General features: G+C 31.7%; 1 protein-coding gene across 1 annotated transcript in view; it reads left to right on the top strand.

The window, feature by feature from the left end:
• The window catches only part of SI (sucrase-isomaltase), a 101,893-nt gene that overhangs the window by 36,193 nt on the left and 43,383 nt on the right, over window positions 1-22,317 (top strand). The window contains exons 14-23 of the mRNA XM_007446438.1: window positions 3,646-3,817; window positions 7,004-7,120; window positions 9,031-9,185; window positions 10,030-10,114; window positions 10,884-10,940; window positions 12,053-12,177; window positions 14,103-14,191; window positions 16,922-16,971; window positions 17,937-18,107; window positions 19,691-19,846. Coding sequence (XP_007446500.1) covers window positions 3,646-3,817; window positions 7,004-7,120; window positions 9,031-9,185; window positions 10,030-10,114; window positions 10,884-10,940; window positions 12,053-12,177; window positions 14,103-14,191; window positions 16,922-16,971; window positions 17,937-18,107; window positions 19,691-19,846 — 1,177 coding nt within the window. The remainder of the gene's footprint in view (window positions 1-3,645; window positions 3,818-7,003; window positions 7,121-9,030; window positions 9,186-10,029; window positions 10,115-10,883; window positions 10,941-12,052; window positions 12,178-14,102; window positions 14,192-16,921; window positions 16,972-17,936; window positions 18,108-19,690; window positions 19,847-22,317) is intronic.

Raw genomic sequence — 22,317 nt, 5'->3', positions numbered from 1 at the left:
GAAAAATTGAAACCATTTCCTCTAAGATCAGGAACAAGACAAGGTTTTCCACTCTCACCACTATTATTCAACACAGTTTTGGCAGTTTTACCTACAGCAAACAGAGAAGAAAAATATATAAAAGGAATCCAAATCAGGAAAGAAGTAAAGCTGTCACTGTTTGCAGAAGACATGATATTATACATAGAGAATGCTAAGGATGCTACCAGAAAACTAATACAGCTAATCAATGAATTCAGTAAAGTATCAGGATACAAAATTAATGGACAGAAATCTCTTGCATTCCTATATATTAATGATGAAAAATCTTAAAGAAAAATTAAGGAAACACTCCCATTTACCACTGCAAAAAAAAGAATTAAATATCTAGGAATAAACCTACCTATGGAGACAAAAGACCTGTATGGAGAAAACTATAGGACACTGATGAAAGATACTAAAGATTATACAAACAAATGGAGAGACATACCATGTTCTTGGGTTGGAAGAATCAACATTGTGAAAATGACTATACTACCCAAGGCAATCTATGGATTCACTACAATTCTTATCAAACTACTAATGGCATTTTTCACAGAACTACAACAAAAAATTTCACAATTTGTATGGAAAAACAAAAGACCCTGAAGAGCCAAAGAAATCTTGAGAAAGAAAAAGGGAGCTGGAGGAATCAGGCTCCCAGACTTCAGACTATATTACAAAGGTACAGTAATCAAGAGAGTATGGGGCTTCCCTGATGGTGCAGTGGTTGAGAATTTGCCTGCCAATGCAGGGGATACGGGTTCGAGCCCTGGTCTGGGGGGATCCCACATGCCACGGAGCAACTGGGCCCGTGAGCCACAACTACTGAGCCTGCGCGTCTGGAGCCTGTGCTCCGCAACAAGAGAGGCCACGACAGTGAGAGGCCCGCGCACCGCGATGAAGAGTGGCCCCCGCTTGACACAACTAGAGAAAGCCCTCGCACAGAAACGAAGACCCAACACAGCCAAAAATAAATAAATAAATTAAAAAAAAAAAAAAAAAAGGAGAGAGTATGGTACTGGCACAAAAACAGAAATATAGGTCAATGGAACAGGATGGAAAGCCCAGAGGTAAACCCACACACATATGGTTACCTTATTTTTTATAAAGGAGGCAAGAATATATGTTGGAGAAAAGACGGCCTCTTCAATAAGTGGTACTGGGAAAACTGGAGACCTACAGGTAAAAGAATGAAATTAGAATACTTCCTAACACCATATACAAAAATAAACTCAAAATAGATTAAAGACTTAAATGTAAGGTCAGACACTATAAAACTCTTAGAGGAAAACATAGGCAGAAGACTCTGTGACGTAAATCATAGTGAGATCCTTTTTGACCCACCTCCTGGAGAAATGGAAATATAAACAAGTGGGACCTAATGAAACTTAAAACTTTTGCACAGCAAAGGAAACCATAAAGAAGACCAAAAGACAACCCTCAGAATGGGAGAAAATATTTGCAAATGAAACAACTGACAAAGGATTAATCTCCAAAATTTACAAGTAGCTCGTGAAGCTCAATATTAAGAAAACAAACCACCCAATCCAAAAATGGGCAGAAGACCTAAATAGACATCTCTCCCGAAAAAGATACACAGATTGCCAACAAACACATAAAGGATGCTCAACATCACTAATCATTAGAGAAATGCAAATCAAAACTACAATGAGGTATCACCTCACACCAGTCAGAATATCCATCATCAAAAAATCTACAAACAATAAATGCTGGAGAGGGTGTGGAGAAAAGGGAACCCTCTTGCACTGTTGGTGGGAATGTAAATTGATACAGCCACTATGGAGAACAGTATGGAGGTTCCCTAAAAAACTAGAAATAGAATTACCATATGACCCAGGAATCCCTCTACTCTGCATATATCCTGAGAAAATGAGAATTCAAAAAGAGTCATGTACCACAATGTTCATTGCAGCTCTATTTACAATAGCCAGGTCATGGAAGCAACCTGTGTGTCCATCGACAGATGAATGGATAAAGAAGATGTGGCACATATATACAATGGAATATTACTCAGCCTTAAAAAGAAATGAACTTGAGTTATTTGTAGTGAAGTAGGTAGACCTAGAGTCTGTCATACAGAGTGAAGTAAGTCAGAAAGAGGAAAACAAATACCGTATTCTAACAAATATATATGGAATCTAAGAAGAAAAAATCGTTCTGAAGAACCTAAGGGCAGGACAGGAATAAAGACACAGATGTAGAGAATGGACTTGAGGACACAGGGAGGGGGAAGGGTAAGCTGGGATGAAGTGAAAGAGTGGCATTGACATATATACACTACGAAATGTAAAATAGATTGCTAGTGGGAAGCAGATGCACAGCACAGGGAGATCAGCTTGGTGCTTTGTGACCAGCTGGAGGTGTGGGATGGGGGGGTATGAGTGAGAGGCAAGAGGGAGGTGATATGGTGATATATGTATACATATAGTTGATTCACTTTGTTATACAGCAGAAACTAACACACCATTGTAAAGCAATTATACTCCAATAAAAATGTTAAAAATAAATAAATAAAAAATGACGAGTTTCGATTAATATATAGGTTTCTATGTATTATCTCACAAATTAATTCTCTAATGGAATGTGTTGCTTGTATATAAAAAAGGAGCATGATACAAAACAAAGGAAGGGGACAATCATATATTGATTGCCTATTCTTTTCCAAGCATAGTATAAGGACCTATAATGCTATAGTTAATAAAAAACAGATTCTGTGTCTATAAATTTAAAATTTTCTCATAATTAACTGTATTCAAGTTTTAATTCAAAACCATATTTGGTCCCAGATCATACCATGATATCAGAATTTTATACAGTATCTTCATAGTGTTTGTTTACTTAACAGAGCATTATATGTCATGGAGTATAAGTAAATAAATTCTAGAAAGAAAAAAGAACACTATCGTTCATATATAAGTAATATTATAGATAAAGCACTTGAGAATACTATTATACTTTTACTATGGTAGTTGATAACTTTAGATACTGAATTAAACTTTTGTATCTTTTTTCTGATTATTTTCCAATTATGGAAAAAGTTTGTCAACAACATTCAGGTACCAATAGTGGTGAGATGAATAATGCCAATATTGGTGGATGATGAACTTCTAAGAACAAAATAAAATGCCTGTCAAATATATTAGTTTTATTTCAACATTGCTTGATAATATTTGAAAATGCAGATATTAAGGTATAATTCACATCATTGAACCACAAAAATGTGTATTGTGTTCAAGTTCAGATTACTATATTTTGTATTGTAAAAATATTTTGTAGTGTAAAGAGATTTCAATGGGTTTAAATCATACATTTCAAAAACAAATATTGAGTGGATACAAAAAACACGTTTAATTTGGTAAAGAATATTATTCAAAGTTTAAATCTTTTCTAGATTTCTTTTCTCTGTGTTTGATCAGAATGCATTTAACTAAGTAAATATTTATAGCTAAATACAAAATTAATATAAAATATTGATAAAATAGTTGCAAATATTATGGCTTGGCTCTAGGAGCTGTAATACATGCATTGAAATTAAGATTTTAGATTTATAAAATCAATATTATTTTAAAGTAAATGTTATTTATTAATTTGATTTTGTTTTAGAGCTGTACAAAAAGTTTTTCCTAATAAAAGAAGCTTTATTCTCTCCCGGTCAACTTTTGCTGGATCTGGAAGCTATGCTGCACATTGGTTAGGAGACAATACTGCTTCTTGGGAACAAATGGAATGGTCTATTACAGGAATGCTGGAGTTTGGTTTGTTTGGAATACCTTTGGTAAGTGGTGTTATACCATGTTATTTATAAATACTGTAATTACAATTAATTTTGTAGTATTATCATCAATGATTTTCAGTAAAATGATTAAAGGTATGTGACAGAAAATTTAAGTCTTTATTCCTAGGGAATTTATGAGGAAAAAAAGATTGTGGATGATGTCTATAACACTCAAGCCATTAGAATAGAAAAACAGGATGAAGAAAATTCAATCAAATCAAACTAATTCATGAAACGAATGTCAGTATAAACAAAGTATAGAAAAGGTTATATAATAAATTTAAAGCACCAGAGAAAATGGTAGGGAAAAATCCAAATTTGGGATTGTAATAAAAGTAAATATCAAAAGTCTAGATATATTTAAAATACTAGACTGTCAGTTTAGGTTAAAAAAATAAAGCTCTTTCCTCTATTTAAAAGATAAAAAATAATGGCAGAAAGTTTTCAACTTTTTAAAGCAGAGAAAACTTACATATGCAATTCTAAACATAAGAAATTTGGTAAGTCTCTATATCAAGCAAAAACAAGAACTATGTAATGTTGATATTCAACACTAAAGAGTGTCATTACATAACAAAATAAATGTAAAACATTTAGAAAATTATAGTTGTTCATTTATTATTTCATATTCATTGAACCAAATGAGAACCAAAAGCAAACCAACAAAAAAAAGCTAACACACACACACACACACACACACACACACACATACATAGCATCTTGAATTTGGAAAGTAAAAAAACACATTATCAAATGATTCACCAAAATAAACTGAATGGAAATGAGAGGAAAACCTTAAAACTGAAAGCTAACAATTGTACTTCATATCAGAACTGTGGGATATCAGCTAAACTGGTATTTAGAAGAAAAATTTTGACCTTAAATGTTTAGATTATAAACAAAGAAGAGTTGAATATTAATTAATGAAGAGCATGAATTAAGAAAATGGAAAAAGAAAAACAGAATAAACCTAAAGATGTAGGTAATGAAAATAAGAGAAGAAATGGATGCAATGAAAGCAATGTCTCTAGAGAAAAGTTAACAAGTACAAAGGTGACTCTGAAAGTTTGAATAAAATAGACCAATACATGGCAAGTTTTGTGCAAAAAAAGAAGAAAAAAGTAAGCAATGTTAAGATGTATTTCAAGGTAAGGTGTTATACAGTATAGCAACTAATTAATAAACAATAACCAGGAGTAAATATTCAAACTAAGTGTAGGACATTTTAAGAGAAATTTTAATAACTTAGTAAATTAAAGATATACCATTTTCATGGAAAAGAAGTCTCAATATACTAGAAATATGCATTCTTCCCAAACTATTATCCAAATTCAGTGATATTCCAATTTAAACTATACAGGGAATTTGAAGAATATAAAAGATTATTCTAAACTTCATATGGAAGACAATACAATTTAAAGAAGTAGAAAAGAGCACATGTATTTGCCTTACCAGATAAAATAATAATATAACACAATGATACTTAACTGTGAATATTCAAATAGACTAATATTGCAAAATAGGACGTGGGCCCATACATTAATGGAAATTTGTTTAATGGTAGCACTATCACTGTAGATCAGTGAGGAAAGTATCAACCATTCATATGGACAATTGATTATCCATTTAAAAAATAAAGTAAAATGGCTCTCTGTCTCACCTCATACCCAATCGATGTGTGAAAATTAAACTTTAAACATCTTAGAAGAAAATATAAGTGGGTAACTTTATGACATTAGGTTAAGAGAAGAATTTCATAAGCAGAACACAGAAGGCACAAATAATAAAGATACATTAATTTGGTTACAACAAAATGAAAACTTCTGTTCATCAAAAGTCTGTTTTAAAAAGTTAGAAATAAAATGTTTCTACTACTGGAAAATTATATTTTCAATTCATATAACCAACAAATGATTAGTATTTAATTTGAAGAACCTACTATAAATCTGTAGAAGGTAAAAACAGTAGAAAAATTAGCAAAGGATATATACAAGCAATTCTATAGAGCAAGAAATCCATATGGATTCAATAAAAATATGAAAAAAATTCTCAACTTTCCTAGTAATCAGAGAAATGCAAGTAAAGTCTTTTGTAAGATACATTTAATATATATAGGTGATAAAAATTAAAAGTCTGAAAATATCAGAAATTGGCAAGAAAATGGAACAATGGCAGCTTTTATGTACTGTGACTGTGCTTATAAATGGTAACAACCAGTTTTGATTAAACAATGTACATTTCCAATAAATCAGGAAAATAATCATATATATATATTACAGAATAAGGCTACATTTTACATATTCACAAAGAAATCTATATAGACACTTCATAGAAGCATATTTTATAGTGATGGGATCCCATACAATACAGAACTACAGCCATATTAACATAATTGAATCTCACAAAAGTAACACTGAGAAAAAAGTGAAATACAGTGTAATGCATACAACATGCCATCTATACAAAGTTAATAAGCAATGAAAAACAATGTGATATATTGTTTATAGATACATATATACTATTTAGAAAAATAAAGAAATGCTTGTAAACAGTAAATATTGATAGTAAGTCAAGGATAATAGTTCCCCTCCCCCCCCCGGAGGGTCCTTGAATGATGAGGAATGCAATTATATATGAACATACATCTGGAAAAATTTTTTTATACTATTTTACTCCTACAGTAATATATTATAAATAAGAAAAGTCAAATCATAGGTGGTGAGTTTTCGATTAAGAAGCAACACATTGGGCTTCCCTGGTGGCGCAGTGGTTGAGAGTCCACCTGCCGATGCAGGGGACACGGATTAGTGCCCCGGTCCGGGAAGATCCCGCATGCCGTGGAGCGGCTGGGTCCATGAGCCATGGCCGCTGAGCCTGCGCATTCGGAGCCTGTGCTCTGCAACGGGAGAGGCCACAACAGTGAGAGGCCCACGTACCACACACACAAAAAAAATAATAAAAAATAGAAGCAACACATTTTAATAATACAATTTTAGCTTTCTACATTCAATTAGTAGCAAGTAATGTGGCAAAAATGGAAAATAAACTTGGCCAAAGAAGAGTATATGAAGACAGTAAAACAAAAAGATTGTTAGTGCAAATTAATCAGCTGAGGCATAAAATGTGATGCTCTGGGCAAATCTGAGAATCTTTACACTGTAAATAATAGATATGTATGTTATTTAGGTTGGAGCAGATATCTGTGGATTTGTGGCTGAGACCACAGAAGAGCTTTGCAGAAGGTGGATGCAACTTGGGGCTTTTTATCCATTTTCCAGAAACCATAATGCTGATGGATATGAGGTAAATGCCTCTTGTTCTCCATGTTTCAAAATAAAACATAATTTTAAACTTAAATTTATATCTATAGAAGATCTGGTCTGAAAGTTTGTAGTATAATTCATAAAGAAAAGTTGGAAGTCCTCTTCTCAAGGTCTATAAATATTTTGTAAATATAAATATGATCAAATAAGGAAATCATGAGACATAGTCATAGCATAAATATTTATTTAAGCCTAAAGCATATACACATGTGTTAAATCACAGTATTTTAAGGACAAAGCTTTTTGAGTCTGGATTCTTACATTCTAACAATATAAATTCAGGTAACTTTCATAAAAATATAATATACTATTAAGGATTTCCAGTTTTTCTTTCATTAAAGATATACAAGAAATTAAAGATACTTGCAAAGCAGTTTGAGGCCATAGTCTTTCTGTAATAGGTAAAACTGTAATGACAGGTGGGGAAAAAATAAAACTAATGCTTTTAAAACATGCATCTGAACTGAGCATTCAGCATGCAGTGAGCTCTCATAGGTATATTTCTCAAAGGGAATGAGGAAATTAGGTGAAAGCATTAAGTCAATTAAGTACGTGTTGGTTAAAAATTATTCACCGTGCACACACTGGGGCTTAATTCTCTTTGAGAAGAGGGACAACTACTCAGAGCTCAGCCTGGAAGGAAGCATGATAGTACAGAAGTAAAAGATATAAATTAGATATTCGTCACTTCCTAATCTACCTAAGTGATGCTTTAAGAAATTTGCATTCATGGGAGATCCTGATATGAATTACATTATAATTTGTGTTTATTTCTGTCCTCCAAAAAGCAGATGCCAAGAGACAATTAGACATGTTAAAGATTTATTGGTGAAGCACTTGTGGTGGATAAAGGAGAGGAAGCAGGAGAAAGTGGAGAGAGCCTTCAGATCACAATTCAGGTCTGAACCAGATGAAGATGAAGGCAAAGAAGGTTTGATAGGGAGAGTTATATACTATAGCCCAGTTCTAAGGAAGTTACAGTCCAGTAGGGAGTCCTCAAGGTAAAGTTGACCACTGGGACACCCCTGTATCTCCTGGAATGGGCCTGAATAGTAGTTCCACCTTGCTCATTGATTTCCTGGGAGAAGCCAAAGGGAAATGTGGCTTTGCGGTAAATATGATGATGAATCTAGGGAAGCAGTAGCTGGTTCCCTCAGTTAATTTTGTTACGCATAGCAGGAAATCTAAGCAGGTTTGCTCACATCATTACACCTCGGCTGAGAGAGTCAGCTAATCTAGCTTGGGCTCAGCAAGGAGGCTGTCCTTCAAGTTGCAAGCCTATAGGCTGGCCAGGCAGCTCTGTTCCCTATATCCCTTGGCTAGCAGACCATTTGGGCTTATTGTTCTAATAGCAATGGCAAAGCACAAGGCAGAAAGTCCCCAGGCAAGCACATTTCCAACCCTTACTTGAAGGTGTCACATGTAGTAAGACTTCATTGGCCAGAGTATGTCATATATCTGAGCACAAACCCAAGTGGTGGGGAAGTACAATCCACTGCCAGAGGTAGGTGCAAAGTCACATAACAAAAGTTGAGGGTACAAGGAAGCATGAAAATTGGGACCAATAATTCAATCTACCACAAATAATAGAAGAGAAGAATACTTTGTTAAAATAGTTTCCATCTTCTCTAAGTATGTATATTTAAAAGGGAAATGTCCACATTAAAATAAAGTTTAATTAATATATATATATATATATATATATCTCCAAATGAAAACATAAAAGTTAGAAATTCATATCCTTTGATAATGAAATAGGAGTAATCTCAACTTTTTACAAACAAGATAAAATGTATACATTTTGGTTTTCAAAAATACATTTAATGCTTCTATTTTAATTTTCATTCATGTTTTAACTTTCTTATTTCAATTCCTCTATTTATGCCACAGCATCAGGATCCAGCATTTTTTGGACCGAATTCTCTTTTGGTTAATTCATCAAGGCACTATTTGAATATTCGCTATACCTTGTTACCTTTCCTCTATACTCTATTTTATAAAGCCCATTTGTTTGGAGAAACAGTAGCAAGGCCAGTTCTTCATGAGTGAGTACTATGTTCAAGAATTTCAGTATCTTTCAAATTATATTCAGACATATGAAAAATTAATAGAGGTAAATCAAGATGTCAAGTAGATTTATGCTTTTTCTTACACTTATGTAAATAAGTTGATTAACTGTGGAATGATAGTAGTAAATATAATTAATTTGTTGAATTGGACAAGATTAATCTAGAAATGTGAGAATTGTATAGAACTTAAAAGGAAAAATATATGCGGAATAATTTGAGAAATTATATCAATAAGCAATATTAAATATAGAATACTGAAAACATAATCATGTGTATATTGTGAAAATCAACTAATTATAGATGGTGTATATTATAGTTACAAAACAATGAATTGTGCTTGTCTTTGTACTTCTTGACCAAGGCAGGGACTTTCCTCAAGAAATGACTAAAGGTTCTTTCAAATCCAAGTCAAAATGGGAGTTTATAAAGAAAAAAGTGTAAAAGGAGGAAAGTAGAATATGAAATATTTCTGGTACTTTATGGACCTATCTTACAGGAGAAAAACGAATTAAACAGAATAGTTGTTTATTACAGATAAAAAAGGAGGCTTATCATATATGATGGATTTTTTTGAGTCCCAAATGAATGAATTTCCTCTCTCCCTCTTTTCTCCCCTCTCTCCCTTCCTTTCTACCTTCTTTTGTTGAGTGTCAGATGAACCATAAGGATGTAATAACTATAGATTCAAAATGACATATCAAATAAGTAAAATTAAAGACAATAATTATTCCCAGGGAGAAACTTAAAACATAAACCAAATGAAGAATTTGGATAAACTTATTTTTTATCTTTGTATTGTAAATATTGTCATTTTTCTTAGGTTTTATGAGGATACTAATAGCTGGATTGAGGACACTCAATTCTTATGGGGCCCCTCATTACTTATTACCCCTGTCTTGAAACAGGTAGGATACAATTTTAATAAATTTATATTTTAATGGAAACATTGTATAATCAAATCCACACTAAATTACAAAACATCTGGGTAATGAATGTTACTCAATAGACTGCTTCAACCTGATAAGTGTTAAATTGAATTCTAAAATGCAGAAGAAATTGTGAAAAATTATAAATATATTAAGTAGATTTATGCTGTTCAAATATATAATATGTACTGGGGAGAAAAAAGTTGTATAAAATTAGTATTCTTCTGAAAAGGAAAGCTTTATTTATGACATCAAATCAAATCTTACAGTAATAACAAGGAATTCTCATTCAAGTAGATATAGACATTGAAATTTTGCTATATTGTAAATAAAGGTGAACTTGAAAACCAGTGGATCATATGAAAATGTTGAAAAATAATCGAATGAGTTATGTGTGTTTTATCTGTTATTTAAAAGTCTATATGCCATGGAAATATATGGAAATGAATGTGTTCACACTCACAATTACCATGTAGATTACAGCAATACAAATGCATGTATCCATTATTTTAGTTGCCACTTAAATTCATTTCATCTTTGCTTTAGGAATATTTTACATTATAATATCTAAAGCTAGTAAAATAGCCTTTTGATTACTATATATAGAAAATATTGGAGTATAACAATACAAAGGAAGTTTCTTTTGCTTCACTATGAAAATCCAACTTAACATTTGATGTGATTCTCTTCCATTACATATTGAAGTAATATATATATATCTATATACAAATTATCTTGTTTATTTTAGGGAGCAGATACAGTGAGTGCATACATCCCTAATGCTACTTGGTATGATTTTGAAACTGTAAGTAACCTTAATATAATAATAGATCACAAGTACATATTATTCAACATCTGTACATGGAAACAACTCCAAACACACAGCATATCTTTTTTTCAGTAGTTGTTATTATTATAAAAAATAATAATTCCAAATTTTAATAATGTGAAAGAGTCTGTGTGGGTGTACATTTTGTTGCATGTGAGAAAGTATATGTTTTGTTGTACGTGATTAATATGAAGTTATATTCTTTAGTGTAGAGTTATCCATTTTAAATTGTGGAAATAAAAGGTCAAGAGTAATTTTAAGGAGTAGTAACTTATTTCAATAATTCCCCTAATTTACATGTTCATCTTATGGCCAGAAGAATTGAGTATTAATCTAATCTTAAACATTTGTTTTTATAATGTATATTGTAATGTTTGGGAAAGATTTTCATCTCAATCTTGAAAAGGCAGCGTAGCAGGATCCATACACACGACCTATTTTTTTTTAATTGACCAAGACCTTTTGAGAATATTTATTTTAAAGGAAAGTATTTTGTAATGCACTTATATTTGCTAAGCAGACCCTTTACTTTTATTTTTTTGCGGTACGCGGGCCTCTTACTGTTGTAGCCTCTCCCGTTGCGGAGCACAGGCTCCGGACGCGCAGGCTCAGCGGCCATGGCTCACGGGCCTAGCTGCTCTGCGGCATGTGGTATCTTCCCGGACCGGGGCATGAATCCGTGTCCCCTGCATAGGCAGGCGGACCCTCAACCACTGCGCCACCAGGGAAGCCCAGACCCTTTATTTTTATAAGAAATGATTTTTTAAAAATTCTTTCTAGAGGCATGGTTAACTTTAAACCAAAACAAAGAATAAAAAATAGTGCTAATTAAGAATATTGTTAATTATTGTAGAAGGGAAATGGATTTCTCTATGTTGTTTTTTTTGTGAAACCAAACTTATTTTTACCCAGCTTTCATCAGTAAACTGAAAAAGAGTTTTCTTTAAAAGTTAGAAAATGACATGTTAATATTCACTAAGATGACACGAATTTCTCATAATAGAATTATTTCTATGTGTAATTCTTGTAAACTGAGGTTTAAATTCTTTACAATAATAAAAAGAAAATTTTTATCTTCCAAATATTAGGGTGCAAAAAGGCCATGGAAAGGACAACGTGTTGATATGTATCTTCCAGCAGACAAAATAGGATTACATCTTAGAGGAGGTTACATTATCCCCATTCAACAACCTGCTGTAACTACAACAGCAAGGTAAAATGAAAAGGCATTAACTGAAATCTGAAATATAATTCGTTTTAATGTTTCACATTTTTATTAAGAATCAAATATTGATATTTAGTTTTTTCACCAGAAGATATTTGATATAAGGACTTCTTACATATAACCATCATGGTTATAAAAAGAAGAATCAAATTATGTATATTACTACAAACTTCTTGATTTAAAAAATAAGCATAGATTAGAAATTTATTTCCTATGCCAAAATGTACTGACATTCTTTAAAGAATACGTATAATTAAAGTTAATTGCTGATTCTTAATAAAAATGAAGTATTAAGTTATATAATTGATTAAAGGGTCAGTTGTTACATATTTGCATTTTCAATACATAAATGTCACAATGTTTTTCTTTCAGCTAAAACGTTTTAAGTTAATAAATGAGGTAGATATTTTTGTTAAGTAAAGAACAAGATAGAAACTGAGTCGTTCAGTAAGAATAAATTTTAGAACTATTTAGAAAAAAAGCAGAAACTTGAAAATTCTGGTGCTTTATCTTGCAACATTAATTTTGGGTACATGGACAGAATGTGTCATATTGAATCTACGCATTACCCCATATTCTACAACACCCCAATAGATATCTATTCCTTACTCTGCTGTATTTTCTTCATAACATTAAGAATATCTGGAATTATATTACTTTTTCTTGTATATATTGTGTCTACTCCCCCAGACTATAAACTCCATGAAGGCAGAGACTTGACTTTTCACTGCTTTAGTCCCCAAACCAATAATAGTGTCAGCCTATTATGGAATAGGCTCCTGATTTTCTCTAAATATTTGTTGAAGGAACAAATTAATAAGTGAATGGATGTGTGTTAGTAACTAAATTAGTTTTTTTTTTCTAGAATTGATTACTTTCATACTGTAACTGTTTCATGATGATGTTCTCAAAATAATTGGTTATACTCTAGAGCTGTATTGAACAAGAGAAACATACACTTTGTTGAGTGAATGTTGGAAGGAATGTATTCCATATAGAGCAGTTACCTGGACTGTATAGCCTCATTTTAAGTTTAAAAACCTATAGCAATATATAACTAAAAAAATATTCATCATGTTTCATTTCACATGATAGAATTAGCTTCATTTGTAAGACTATTAGAGATTCCACTTAGCATTTAAAATTTTATTTTATAGTGCTTTTCATTGTTTTGTAACCTTGGTACACTGCAATTTAGGGTTAATGTGTATGTGGCAAATACATGTTGAATTGAGCAATCATAAGATATGTTTAATTTTGTTGTTTGAATTGAAATATTTTTATACTGTTTCAATTTTGATGGTGTCTTGGCTCCCAAGAAATTCCATATTGTATTTTTTTAAATTAATTTAATTAATTTATTTTTGGCTGTGTTGGGTCTTCGTTGCTGTGCATGAGCTTTCTCTAGTTGCAGCGAGCGTGGGGGGGGGCTACTCTTCATTGTGGTGCGTGGGCTTCTCATTGCAGTGGCTTCTCTTGTTTTGGAGTACAGGCTCTATGCACACATGCTTCAGTAGTTGTGGCACGTGGGCTCAGTAGCTGTGGCTCACAGGCTCTAGAGAGCAGACTCAGTATTTGTGGTGCACGGGGTTTGTTGCTCCCCGGAATGTGGGATCTTCCCAGACCAGGGCTCAAAACTGTGTCCCCTGCATTGGCAGGCAGATTCTTAACCACTGTGCCACCAGGGAAGCCTTTCATATTGTATTTATTCCTGTCATTTATTTTCTAAGCATATGAATTATTTTTCTCATTGATAAATTACTAATAAGTATAGACATGAATTTTATTAATATCAGTGTTCTCATGTGAATGCAGAACTCCTACAAGTCCCTTATGTTGAAATGGATTTATTTATAATATATTTCATTATACATTTATTTTTAATCATATATGCACCCAAACTTACTTAACAGCCGAAATAACCCTCTAGGACTAATAGTTGCTTTAGATGAAGATAAAAAAGCAAAAGGAGACTTTTTCTGGGATGATGGAGAAACTAAAGGTAAGTTTCAAAGTGATATGCTTTTAAATGTTCCTTTTAATGATGGGAATTTTGGCCTTTATTATAAAATTGCACAAAAATGTCACAAGTTTTAATTTTTAATTGCTGTTTTTTATCTAAAGATTTTAGGTTACTTTATGAAATTTAACATTGGTATTTAAATTATATATATTTAATTACAATATTTGTTTTTATCTTTTGGTTTATCATAAAAAGTCTTTGACAAATATAAATATCTTATTAGATTACTGTATAAAAATTAAAATAGTCAATAAACTCACAGATGTATAACTTGCATCCTATTTTCAACTATCTTATATGATTATAGTGGTTAAAACTAAAGTTTTATTACTGTAAAAGAAAACCAACATTAAGGCTTTAGTTAATTAATGTAGTGGGGGAGGGATAAATTGGGAGTTTGGGATTAACAAATACACAATACTATATATATAAATAGATAAACAACAAGGACCTAATATATAGCACAGGGAACTATATTCAATATCTTTTAATGAACTATAATGGGCAAGAATCTGAAAAAGTATATATATAATTATATATAACTGAATCACTTTGCTTTACCTGAAACATTGTAAATCAACTATACTTCAATAAAAAAGCTTAAGTTATTTAATGTCAAATTATTTGAGATAAAGATTTTGCCATATAAATGTGTCACAATTTATTTCAATTATTAAATATCTTTTATTTAATTAGACCCAAATTTGAGAATTCAGTACACCAAGGGAATAAAAAGAGTCATTTTTGCTTATATTAAATTATGCCATAGAAAATTAATCTCTTTGAATTTACTTAGTTACAATCAGTCTCATAAATGTAAGGTTTTTTAATCTCATTTTTTAATAGAGGGCTCTTAGGTACGTGTTTTATGTATGTACGTATAAAAGAATTATAGTTCACTTTCTATTATAGCTCACTACTTTTCAGATATATTTAAGAATGCCCTATATGCCTTTGTATATAGTATATGAAACATCCAAATATCTCTAAATTAACTCCAAGAAATAGCCTATGTATTGGTGTGCTCTCTTACAATTTTGAAAATATGCAATCTATGAAAAAAATTCTGTTCTTTTTTAAGTCTTATCTTCTATTAATATGTAGATTACCACAATACATCTGCTCCACCAGATATATTGTCTTCCCCTTGTCAGTTGATGGTAATTTCATCTCTGCAAGATGCCAAAAACTTTAGAGTTCACTCTTGTCTGTCACAACCTAGGAATTTCTCTTGGTTCCACCTTGATCTTCGTTCTCTCATAAACTCCACCATTATCATCACTACTTTTCATTTTAATTACTGCAATAGCTCCCTAACTGGTCTCTAGGTCAATAGCTCTTGTCAATCCCCCCTTTTTACATTCTATTTACCAACCAGCAGATAGAGTGATCCCTTTAAAAGATGATTCAAATTATTACACTTCTGCTCAAAACCCTCTATCAATTCTCCATTTTACTCAATTAAGAGCCACAGTCTTTACCAAGACCTAGAGTATTCACTATGTCCTGCACATTTTACACACACATGCACACACACGCAGGCGCACACACTGTGCCCTACCATTCTCCATTTCTCATTCTACGCCAGCACACCAGCCTTCTCCCTCTTTCTCAGATACCTTAGAGTCAAACACACTAGCTCTGCCCTGAGAATAGATTCAAAGTATTTACTACATAGAAATTCTGTAAGAGAGGATTGCAGCAGAAGTAAATTGTTTCGTAATCATCAGGTAAAAATGTTGTTGAGATAATACCTCTATTGGTAGCATGTGGAACCTGATTTTAAGGTTATTCTCATTTCTCAGATTATATAAATATTTCCACATTCCTTTTTCTACTTGAAAATTATATTGATAATTTACTCATATAAAATGGTTAAAAATATGGAGTTATGATTTAATCAGACATTTAATATGATATCTATATACTGAAGTGTGTTAAAAAGTTAAAATCAAAATTTTCTGAATAATCAATCAAACACAAGACAATAAAATGACCTTCAGTTTGGGTTCTGATTCTATTTTTATTTCCTAGGATTAAAATTTTAAGTAAATTAATGTTATTCAAAGTATTGTATATAAATCCTAGTATTCCCTTTATATTTTCCACTCTTTCTTCCTAATTATTTTAGTTATAATCTTTAGTTCCCTGTTAAAGAAACATGTTGATAAAAAGTTATGTTACATTGTTACATATATGATGCAGAAAATAATTGTTTTCTTCAATTTTTCTCATTAAGGTTTATTTGAAACTTTAATGTCTCCACATTCACTCATTCTTCAAATAATGAAAAAACACACTGAAAGATGCGAACCAAAATTGTGGTGTGCCATGGCTTCCCAAAATAAACTGAATGTTACACAGTTTACTAAAAAGAGATAAAATATCATTCAAAAAATAGTTATAATTATATATATTTTACTACAAGTTTTGTGCTCTCTGAATTTCCAGAAATATTTTAGCAGTCCTTGAAAAATCAAACTGGGCAAAGATGCATTCACTACCTTTACTTCCTGGAAAAATAAACTACCAAAATAGTTTCATTTAAAGATAATTAAGAACCTTAATTTAAAAGAATAATCTGTTTAATTTGCTTCATTAATAAATAATATCTATTTTTAAAAAATTCCCTGTGTTGTCGAACTGTAAAAATAAAACAGAATTTAACATTACATTTTGATCTGATAACTTTTTTTTTCACCATTTCAGATGCCATCCAAAATGACAACTACATTTTATATACATTTTCAGTTTCTAATGTAAGCATTCTCCTTGAACACATAGCTAAATATAATACCTTGTTAATGTCTAGATTGTGCCTTTTCGTGGAATGATGTTACATTTCTCTCCAGAAATCAGTGGAAAGAAACAAAATAAATTGTTCAATTTAAATTATTAAATTATATATGAATTACCTTAAATTTTTATATTTCAATGTAATAGATGAGTTTCTGTTGATGAAATTGATGCACAGAAATCTTCAGACTTCTTGTAGCACTATGTCTGGTTTAAGCAATATGTCCTGGGAAAATAATCTCAACATATTTGAAAATGTTTTAATATACCAATCACAGCAGTGGCTGTCATGGATTTGGGGTGAAAATGAAAAAGCTATGCACAAGATTAAATTTTGAATAATTAGTAGCAATCCTTTTTGTAGAAGTTAGATTTCTTCATATATTCTTTTTTGCCAAAGATAATTTATTCTTCACCAATGAAGAGAATGAGAAGGAATATACATGATTTGCGTCATGCATAATTTATCTCTGAAAATAATTTTAGAGCATGTATAAAAAACAATTTTAAAGAGTTACTAATAAGTGTATTTATATAGCGTACTTTGATGTGAAGAGCTGTTGGGAATGGAGGGATAGATGATTGGTTCTTTTCTTATTATACTATATTATTAAATACCAAATAATGCTATAATTTAATACTAAATAATACTAAATTATTAGTATTATCAGCATAATTAAATTCTAAATTATGTGAGATGTAGAACATTTTCTTAGAATTTTCGCTAATTCCTAAGCTCTCTTGCCTAGAGTTTTTCACTTAGCAATTTTCATTAAAATATGTATTGGTTAATTATTTTTATTTAGTAAAAACTATAGTTTATACATTTTTAGAACTGTAAGATTTAATCAGTATAAATACACTTGTTATTTCTAATTTGTATCCAATGACCTTCTACTTGATATATAATATTATATACATTTTTCAGAACAAATTAGATGTTATATGCACACATTCGTCATACCAGGAAGGAACCACTTTAGCATTTGAGACTATAAAAATCCTTGGGTTGATAGACACTGTTACAAAAGTTTCAGTGATGGAAGATAATCAACCAATGAGAGCTCACTACAATTTCACTTATGATACTTCCAACCAGGTAAATACAATCTTAAAATATTTTAGTTATCACATACTCTCATATTTAACATTATATAATGATTCAGGCTCTTGGTTTTGTGATTTTTTTTTCTTCATTACATATATTTCTTTTTTTTCCCTTTTGCTGGCAATATTCCATTTTAGGTTATCTCAATTTATGTTGAGATATCAACTTTAAGGTGAATTGATTCTACTTCTCCCTCTCTATTTAATTTTATCTTAGATATCACTTATGTATGCCTTTCTAATATTTTTTTTTGATACCATTCTCCTACCCTGAACTCTTACCTACTGCATACGATAAAGAATCTAAAAGTTTTACCTTCTCATTTAAAACTTCTTAAGGTAATGATTGAATCCATTTCTTCAATTCTCTCTACTTCTCCTTTCATGAACTCCCTTTGTCCTTAATATATCTTGTACTTCTCTTTCAAATTTTTGTTTACAGTCTCCTCTTCTAGTAGTCCCTTTCTTATCCTCGTTCTTGCCTTGTTTAACAAGTGTACCAGGGAGGGAAAAGGAGTAACAGAATTGGGCTCAAATTGCAGCCCTGCAGTCTGTGCATTTAAACACAATAAATTAATCTCTCATTATCTCAGCTTCCTCATATGTAAAATGTCATATTTAATCATAATGTTGCTTCAGGTAAAAAATTAATTATTTAAAACGTTAGACAAAAATAATTTAAAACATGGAAGTGATTTTTATTGGCATTTACTTTTCTACCATTCCTATATTCCTAAATATTAGTAATGTTAGCATAAATTCTAAATTGAGACGTAAGACATTTTCTTAGAGTATTTTTGTCTAGCTTCTAAGTCCTCTGGCCCAGTTTTTCACTTAGGAATTTCCATAAAAATATGTATTGGTTAATTATTTTTTATTAACAAATACACTATAATGTATATATTCCTAGGACTATAAGAACTAATCAATAAATAATACAGGCTTACTGAGAACTTTATGACTCTAACAAAGATTATCAAGTGGACATAATACAAAATTGTTTTATTATATGTTTTTACAATTCCAGTTTTTATCTGTTTCTATTTTTATGCTAATGTAAAGATTTACAAAGACACTTATAGATACATCTTTCTAATTCTCCTGTGCTTGGACACTATCCTTTCACTTTTTTTTCTTTTTGCATAATACCATGTTATCTCCTCTCTAAGTTGTCCCTCAAATATTATAAGCAATGGATAAAATTAGGAAAATAAATAAATAATATTCCCCTCCTCTGACTCTGGGAGCCTCCAAATCAATCAAAATGGTCAACATTTTCTTCCCTTTTTCTTCATTGAGGGGACTACTATTTATTTCATACCTGGTATGCCCCAAGCATAATGCCATCATCAGTATTCTATAATTTCTCATAGTTTTGAGAACTGTCTTGAGATTCTAGCTATTTCAGTGGCATGCCATGTTTTTTCTTTTCTATTCTTTCTTTTAGTATTATATTAAAATTATTAATGATTTGATTTGAAGAATTGCTGTGGGGTTGCTGCATTTTAAAAATGTTAAGTATTTTTAAATTGTCCAGTGGTCAGAAATATTTTAATGTTTTCTTTCTCTTCAAAGAATCTACTAATTTACAATCTCATGTTTAACCTTGGAAGAAACTTTACTGTTCAATGGGATCAAACTTTCTTGGAAGCTGAAAAGTTTACTTGTTATCCAGATGCAGACATTGCAACTAAACAACGCTGTGAAGAACGTGGCTGCTTATGGGAAACAGTAATAAGAATTTTAATTATTCATGATATGGCTTTCACATAAACGTTTCAAAGTAAACCGTATATATTATAATTTTAATTCTACAGCATATAAACTAAATTCAGCTAGAGAAGCATTTGAAATTAGGACTTCTAATAGATAATTTATCTTTATCTTAATTAATTCTCCAAAGACATAATTTAGTAAAAGCCAGACTAAATGGATGTGTAAGTTGCTTTTCAGGCATTTTGGATAGTGTTACTTTATTTAATAAACTAGAACTCTATTTGTTGCACTCTGTTAGATGTTAGTTGTGGCTGACTAGCTTAATTGAGCAAGGTATTATGCCAGTAGGGAGTAGTCTTTCAAAAGCATTGTCTCAAGTTATTAAAATTTCTGAAATTGATTGATGGGCTGTATGTGTTCTACTAAGAGGTGAAAATTTCTGCCAGTAATTTTGGTCAAACTTTCAAGAAGAGGGCTTCCCTGGTTGTGCAGTGGTTAGGAATCCGCCTGCCAATGCAGGGCACACGGGTTCGAGCTCTGGCCCGGGAAGATCCCACATGCCGTGGAGTAGCTAGGCCCATGTGCCACAACTGCTGATCCTGAGCTCTAGAGTCTGTGAGCCACAACTACTGAGCCTGCATGCCACAACTACTGGGGCCTGTGCACCTAGATCCTGTGCTCTCAACAGGAGAGGGCACCGCAATGAGAAGCCTGTGCACCACAAGGAAGAGTAGGCCCCGCTCGCCGCAACTAGAGAAAGCCCACACACAGCAACAAATATCCAATGCAGCCAAAAATAAATAAATAAAATAAATTAATTAAAAGAAAAAAACTTTCAACAACAATGATGGTCATTGATAGTAGACGTTTTTACAGAAAGGGATATGGGAAAAGTCCCCTCTTGCTACACTCATTTTATTTTTTAAATTCTGAACTTTTGGTTACATCATTGGGTTTTGTCAGCAAAAAAAGAAATTATTTCATATAATCAATAAATTAAATGCATGTATTATAACACTGAGAAGAGTCTAGACACATCTGCCAGCAACTTCCCAGAAATGTCTGCACTTATATGAGGGAATATATAGAATCTCTGCCACCAGAGAAATGGCCCTCATTCCTCTCCATTGCTTGATAAAGTAGCATAATCTTTACCATTAGGAAAGTTTATGGAAGAACTGAAGAAAAGAAGTGAGGAGGAGAAAAGATAATGAAATCAATAAAAGCCAAATAGTGAAGTCCAATATGCCTCCAAAATCTTCTTTTTAAATTTCAGCTCTTCATTCAAATCCATACCCATTCTCCATTGCATTCAGTGTGTGGTCACTTACTCTCATTGTCAAGTGAAACTAACACAACCTTGTTAATCAACTATACTCCAATATAAAAGTTAAAAAAATGAATATAAATGATGGGTACTAAAGCTCCAATAACTTCTAATAAGAAAATGTGAAAACTTTATTTTTCCCATTACTATTATTATTAGTATTCAACACTTTATAGATTTTTAAGTCAAACAAGTGAAGCTTTAACATTAGAAGTCCATTAAATATGATGATTTAGAAAATTTATGTTTCTTTAGACCATCCTGTTTATTCATTGATTCATTTAACAAATACTTGAGAACTACTATGTTCTAAGCACTGTTCTAGATGAAGAAAATATACAAAACCCTCTTCCCTGATAGAGTTTATATTCTAGTGTGGGAAAACAAATAGATAGCCTAAAAAAATTATGTTTTATGTTAGATAAGTATTATGGAGAACAATAAAGCAGAAAAAGAGAAGGGGGAGCAGAGAATGACAGTGGTGTTACTTTAATGATTGTACACAGAAGGTTTCTTTGAGAAGGTGGCATTTGTTAAAAGAGTTGAAAGAAAGAAAGGAAGGAATAATATTCCATAAAGAAAATACATCAACCTGAAGTACATCTGAAGTAAGAATGTACCTGGTATAGTCCACAAACAGCAAGGAGGCCATCGTGTCTGAAACAGAATGAGTGAATGGAAGAACAGCAGAAGATGAAATTATAGACATAGGGGAACAAATAATGTAGATCAATTGCTTAGACCATTTTTAGGATTAAGATTTTTACTCCGAGATAGAATACTTCTGGAGAGTTTTGAAAAGATGAATGAGAAAATTAAATTTCCATCTTAATAGGACCATAATGGCTTCTGTGTTGAGAACAGACTGTTAGAAGAATAAGGCAGGGAGACCAGGAAAGAGGCTGTTACAGTAATCAAAATAAAATATTGGTAGATTGAGCCACAGTGGTAATGGTAGAATTAGTCAAACCATGGTAATGGTTTGACTTTTCTGCATATTTTTAAGATAAAGCCCAAAAGTGTTGTTCCTTGATTGGATATAGAATATGAGAGAAGAGTAAAAATGACTTCAAGTTTTTGGTTTAAACAGCTGGAGAAAAAAAAGTTGATAGTAACAATGATTGACAAAACTGTGTGGAAACGAACATGGAGGGAAAGA

This window comes from Lipotes vexillifer, unplaced genomic scaffold, assembly GCF_000442215.2.
Source record: "Lipotes vexillifer unplaced genomic scaffold, Lipotes_vexillifer_v1.1 scaffold763, whole genome shotgun sequence".
Taxonomy (NCBI): domain Eukaryota; kingdom Metazoa; phylum Chordata; class Mammalia; order Artiodactyla; family Lipotidae; genus Lipotes; species Lipotes vexillifer.
Note: the sequence above shows the minus strand (reverse complement) of the source record. Positions and strands in the feature narration are given on the sequence as shown.